General features: G+C 38.6%; 1 protein-coding gene across 1 annotated transcript; it reads right to left on the bottom strand.

The window, feature by feature from the left end:
- Nucleotides 1-2,093: 2,093 nt before the first annotated feature.
- On the bottom strand, nt 2,094-4,363 carry LOC141146012 (transcription factor Sox-17-alpha-like). The gene is made up of 2 exons (XM_073632788.1): nt 4,066-4,363; nt 2,094-3,020 (listed from the first exon to the last, which is right to left on the bottom strand). The coding sequence occupies exons 1-2, from the start codon at nt 4,343-4,345 to the stop codon at nt 2,221-2,223; spliced, it is 1,080 nt and encodes a 359-aa protein (XP_073488889.1). The 5' UTR covers nt 4,346-4,363; the 3' UTR covers nt 2,094-2,220.
- Between the last annotated feature and the right edge of the window lie 2,452 nt (nt 4,364-6,815).

The raw sequence follows: 6,815 nt of genomic DNA, 5'->3' as shown, positions 1-6,815 counted from the left end.
TGCTGGGTTTTTTATTTTTTACTAAAATTTTTTTTAAAAAGACTGAATATTTTGAGAACGTTTTTCTTAGTTTCTGTAAGTAAATGTTGTAACTAAGTAATTTTTCTCCTTTACTAATGTGCGCTGATGAGGGGGCACCGATGGGCACTGATGCGATGGCACTTATGGGCACTGATGAGGCTGCACTGATCGGCACTGATGAGATGGCACTTATGGGCACTGATGAGGCAGCACTGATGAGGAGGCACTAATATGCCGCACTTATGGGCACTGATAGGTGGCACTGATGGGTGGCACTGGTGGGCACTGATAGGTGGCTCTGGTGGGCACTGATAGGTGGCACTGGGGGGTACTGATAGGCGGCACTGGTGGGCACTGATAGGCAGCATGGATAGGCAGCACTAATGGGCAGCACTGATGGGCATTGATGGGTGGCACTGATGGGCAGCAATGAAGGGCATTGATGGACAGCAATGATGGGCAGCACTGATAGGTGGCACTGATAGCCAGCACTGACTGGCATCACTAATGGGCACTGATTGGTGGCACTTGTGGGCACTGATTGCTGGCACCGGTGGACACTGATTGCTGGCACTGGTGGCGCTTTATTGTAATCAGGGCACAGATGATCACTTCCCTGATTACATGTCTCGGTGTCCCCTGTGAGGTGATGCTGTAATTGGCTCTCCTCGCCACACACTCTGTCAGTGTGAGGTGATGATGTCATATGAAGTCCACCCAGAACAAGAGCTGCACCGCCCCTCCATCATTTGACAGTGGGCGGGCGGCAAGCGGTTAATTGGGGGCACAGATAATATTGAAAAAAGACAAGTGTTCTAATCCCTCTTAACTCTATCCAAAACTGGAAAAAAGTTTGCCTTTAGAAATACTTCAAAGAGATTGTAAAGTCTCGTTTTTTTTTCTATTAACATAACAAACATGTTATACTTACCTACTCTGTGCAGTTGGTTTTGCACAGAGCAGCCCAGATCCTCCTGTTATTGGGGCTGTGGCTGGAGCTCCTGACCCCTGCCTCCTGTTGAGTGCCCCCGCAGCAAGCAGTTTGCTATGGGGGGAACTGAGCCAAGCTGCAGCTCCGTGTATCTATTCAGGCACGGAGCTGTGGCCCTGCCCCCTCTCTCTCCTGATTGGCTAACTGAGTTTGAATGACAACAGTGGGAGCCAGTGGTGCCATTGCTGTGTCTCTGCCAATCAGGAAGGAGAGTCCCGGATGGCCGAGGGACTCGTAGACATTGCTGGACAGAGATGGGGGTTAGGTTAGTATTAGGAGGGCTGGGGTTGCTGCACACGGAAGGTTTTTTATCTTAATGCATTGAATGCATTAAGATAAAAAAACCTTCTGCCTTTACAACCCCTTTAACATGTACTGTTTGTTCCAAACAAATGTACGTGAGTGCGATAAGGAGACGTCTGAGAGCTCATGGAGGACATTACAATGAGGCAGAAAAAAAAACACCGTAAGAAACAGTTTAATAACAATTGATTATAGGGCCATTAAGTTGTGGATGTGCATGGATTATTTTTAGGGAATAAAGGTATCATTTAGTGTCACTTTTATCATAATTCCATCAACAACGAAGCTAAAACCTTGTTTACTGAATATCAGTTACCAGAGGTCTCCAAGCCTTCTAAAGAAGGGGCCAGTTTGCTGTCCTTCAGACTTTGGGGGGGGCTGTGTCCAGTGGGAGTAAACAGTGCCCAATCTTTGGTATTAGGGGAGAAATAGTTGGTGTCAGTTGGAGGAATAGTGCCCCATATTAGTTGTCAGTGGAAAGAATTATGCCCCATTATTGGTGTCAGTGAAAAGAATAGTGCCCCATTTTTGGTGTCAGTGGAAGGAATTATGCCCCATTGTTAATGCCAGTGGCAGGTATATTGCCAAAGGTCAGATAAAGGCAAGCAAAGGGCAGCAAATGGCCCCAGGGCTGCAGTTTGGAGACCGTTAAGTTAAGACAATTTACCCTCTGTACAAGAAGAATAAAACACCAACACAACATTCTACAAAAAAAATAGTAAATTTATTCCAGTAAAAAAATGTGTAGATTTACAAAATAAGTACAAAATGTCATGCTATAATTAAAATAATTAAACCTGTCCTACTGTTTGGGGGTATCCAAAGTTATATTGCACTAGAAACTTAATTGCATTAATGTCCAGTCGGTTAGTCTTTTAAAGTAAAGTCCAGAAATTGTAAGTGCTTCATACTCCACAATAATTGTAGTACCAGCTGTTATCTGCTTCTTTAGTTAAAGATGGCAATGTGTTAATGTTATCAAGTCCAGTGTAGTCTTCTGTGTCATTCCTGTAATCAAACGTGAAGTATTGATCAAACTCATTCTTATCTAGATCATTTACAATTTGGCTGGGACTGATGTCATCTGCTCTGGTCAGCTGCTGCGGTGAAGGGGAGATGTGCTCTGGGGGTGCCACTTGATGATGACTGCTGGAGGAGGGCATGTAGGATTGACCATAATACATGTCTGGGGAGGTCTGCTCTGGAATATTCTGTGGCATTTGCCCCACATGAGGCATCTGTTTACAGTAGGAGTTGGTGGGTTTTTGCTGGTAGAAGGAGTATGAGCCATTGTAAGAGTAGGGCACCATATCATCTTTCACTTGGGTGGGTGATGAAGAATATTGCAAAGGTGCAGCCTGTGGCATCTGGGATGATGGGTAATTGTATCCTTTGTAATAGTGTGTCATGGAGAGTTGTCCTGTATAGTGGTTGTTCTCAGAGGCCTGGGGGTGTTGATGATCAGCATAGCCTCCAGAAAAATTGTCCATTCCCATCATTCCATGATTGTTGAGTCCTGAAGAGTGCTCAAGCTCTGTAATTGGATAAAGGTTCTCATCAACCATCTTCATCTTCTTCATCTGCTTCTTCCTCTTTGGTCTGTACTTGTATTCCGGGTGGTCCTGCATGTGCTGTACCCTCAGTCTCTCTGCTTGTTCCACAAATGGACGCTTCTCAGCCAGAGGTAGAGACTTCCAGGATTTCCCTACACAACAGAAAAAGGAAAACATTAGCAACACAATAAAACAACAGCAATAACACATACACCTGCTCAAGGATGAGTATCAAGCCCACAGGCTCAATATAAGGGGCTAACCCACCAGGATTCCCATGATTGTGTTAGCTATTCCCTGACACACAATTTTTTGAATGGACACTCTTTATTGGCTAACTTAAACAGAAGTTTGGATTTAGAGTGTTCCCATTTATACAATACTCTTGGAAAATTTAAATTATTAAAGATGCAAGCTTCTGGAACTTCTTAAGTTCCTTCATAAGATATTATACAGTTTCTCATTTTCAAAGGACTGATGGGTATCTTTAGTTGAATCCCACAAGGATCCAATTTGAAAATGACAGTCATGTGGCTAAAAATAAAGATTTAAATAAAAAGATCGTGTGCTAAAGCTTTGTAAAGTATGTCCCATAGACAGAAACCATCTACTCAGTAATTGACAAGAGTTCCCATGGTGGTGGAGTATTATAATTTGAAGCTATATCTATAAAAATCTATCAGATCCTATAATACCTATCAAATCCCAATAGATATTATAGAGTATTATAAGTTGATGTTATATCTACAACATTGATCATACCTACCAAATCCTAATAGATATTTATGGAATGTTATATTTGATGCTATATCTGAGACATATGTTGCATCCTAAAATATCTAATGATTCCAAATAGACTTTTATGGAATATTATCTAATGCTATATTTATGATATCTACCAAATCATATAATATATACGATAGTACTAAAGCAATTCCTAAATAAATCATTATATCAGAATTAATTATATAAAGTAAATGGCGTCGCAAATCACAGCAGTGTACCCTTCACCAGCTCTTTCATTTATGATTAGCAATAATAATTCGTGTATGATTAGCAATAATAATTGATCCATTTATGATAAGCAATAGTTAATTTATGATTAGCAGTAAAGATTGATTCATTTATGATAAGCTATAATAAAAAACCCAGCTTTGTGTAGATGTGAGAATTAAGTGTAGATAGGAGATGACTTACCTAGCATTTTGCTGAGTTCGGCATTGTGTAGGTCCGGGTTCTGTTGGGCCAGTCTCTTTCGCTCATCTTTTGCCCACACCATGAAGGCATTCATCGGACGGCGGATCCGAGCCTCGGCTTTGCCCCTGCTGCTGCTGGCAGTCCCCGGCTGACCCCTGACTTTGGCTTCCATGGTTTCAGTCCACTGGCACTGGCCCAGGCCGGGCATCATCATTGGCAGCACGGAGCTCTTCCCCTGGATCTGCTCGTCACTGGAGTAGCCAAAGTCAGGGCTGCTCATGTCTGGAGAGAAGGATGGCTGTGTGAGGCTCGCTCTGCTGGGACTCCTGTCTACTCCGAGGACACCCCCTACTGTCTATAATCGCGCTGCCGGCCAATCAGCGCGCGGGGGGGGGCGGGGCTGCCTGGGAAAGGTGTGAAGGGCGTGCTTAGGGGACACTTGGCCAGGTAGCCCACCTCTGGGATTAATGTATTCATGTAAATGACAGTACAGGGCAAAGGCACCCCCCCCCTCCTTCCCTCATTTCATTTTATGACCTTAAACTAAAAAAAATATATATATTTCTCATTGTTCAAACACAAACTAATACATTACACTGGCAGCCTTGTCATGTCACTGTCTGCTTCATTGTATTTATTTCTTAGCTCCTTAGCAGATTCTGGTTTTCTGTTTGTAAATAGCAATTTGGAGAATTCTACATACAAGGTTATTATTTGCATTCATATCTATCATTCAGACTCTAAACTGTACAGTCTTCTATCACTAAACTACTTACAGTACAGGTAATTGATGGAAGATTGGAACCATGTTTATTACTAGAAATGTCATTTATCTGTCCTGTTCATCTGATTGGCAGTACATTGGCTGCAAAGTCCATAGACTGAGACATAATCTGTCCTGGAAAAGTTCAGCAAAAAAAAATCATGACAGTTTTCATTGCCTTTAATGGACTGCGCCTTGTTTTTGGGAAATACTGGCTTGCACATTGCATATATTTTTGAAAATTATGTGTTTGACATGTGTCCAGCATTGATGTTATTGACCTTATCATTAGCTTTCAGCAAACTTATAGTAGGAATGTCATATTTGTGTTTTATAATAATAATATATATGTAATATAACTGAATGGGACTATGATGTTTAGGTCTGTGCTCTCCAAGTGTATCCTATTAAAGTTGTTAATTAAATTTATTCTATAAAAAGAAAAACAATTTTCATTAACATTTCTTTATCCATATTTTTTTTATGTTCATATAGGACATATATGAAGATGGTTTTCTGTATTAAATAGCGTTCAGTTCATAACAATTGTTTTATCCCCACAGACTTCTCCTAAGTGAATAATAAGATAATAACAATATCGACATAAACAGTTGTTGTACTCAAATTAAAAGTAGTTATATAGTATATATAATAGATAGATAGATAGATAGATAGATAGATAGATAGATAGATAGATAGATAGATAGATAGATAGATAGATAGATAGATTAGTATTAACAACAATAGTTAAAAGTAGCAATATATATATATATATATATATATATATATATATATATATATATATATATATATTTACAAATACTCTACTATTACAACAACTACTAGTACTAATCTCCAAAAATTAGTTAAAAGTAGTTATATACGGATAGATAGAAAGATAGGTAGATAGATGGATGGACTAATTAGTATCAACAACAATAGTTAAAAGTATATATATCGATATATATATATATATATATATATATATATATATATATATATATATATATATATATATATATATATATATATATATATATATTGAATAGAGGGAAGGAAGGAAGGAAGGAAGGAAGGAAGGAAGGAAGGAAGGAAGGAAGGAAGGAAGGAAGGAAAAGAAAGATGAGGAATAAGTAAAGGAAAGAAATAGACAGATAGATAGATAGCTAGATAGATAGATAGATAGATAGATAGATAGATAGATAGATAGATAGATAGATAGATAGATAGATAGATAGACGGATATTACAGATTACTCGTAGAAATCCTAATAGTCTTAGTATAGGAAGTGTGGAGGTAAATCTATAGGAGTATAACAGAAGCAATGAATCAATATAATAGAATATGCTACTATTACAAGTGCTACTACTTCTATTACTACTGATCAATAATAACAATAATTATGATGGTAATGCTATTAGTAGCAGTTGGAATAGTAACTGTTCATTGGTAAGACTAGTAGAAATGCATATATTAAATGTATACACAATCTAAATATAGAAATACACTACTATTACTACAACAGCTACGTATAATAATAATTGCTGTGGTAATATTAACTGATAGTAGAGGTAGTTATAAAATATTACCGCAAATACATATGGTTATTATTAGAAAAAGTATTATTAGTAGTATATTGTTACTTAGTACAATACATTTGTAGAGTAATATAACTTGCAGACATTCAGACAAGTGATGGTGTAGTGATTGCATATTTAAAATAATGGGGGCAATAATGGTATAATAATTGATAATAATAACGATAATAACTCTCCCTACTACTCCCACCAGCAAAGGTAGTTGTATTAGCAGAGTAGTGTTAAAGTAGGGATGGTGACGTGATGTTCCCTCTGCTTGCTGTGGATTTATTGAGTTATTTCTGCCTCTTACATGAACAAAGTCAGCGCATCATCAAAGCAAAGGTGAAAGTGGATGAAGATAATCAATGTTTGCTTAGGTGGTATTATAATACAATGTGTGGTAGATA

This window comes from Aquarana catesbeiana, linkage group LG05 (assembly GCF_042186555.1).
Source record: "Aquarana catesbeiana isolate 2022-GZ linkage group LG05, ASM4218655v1, whole genome shotgun sequence".
NCBI lineage: Eukaryota > Metazoa > Chordata > Amphibia > Anura > Ranidae > Aquarana > Aquarana catesbeiana.
The sequence above is the reverse complement of the archived record's forward strand: the minus strand, read 5'-3'. Positions and strand labels throughout refer to the sequence as shown.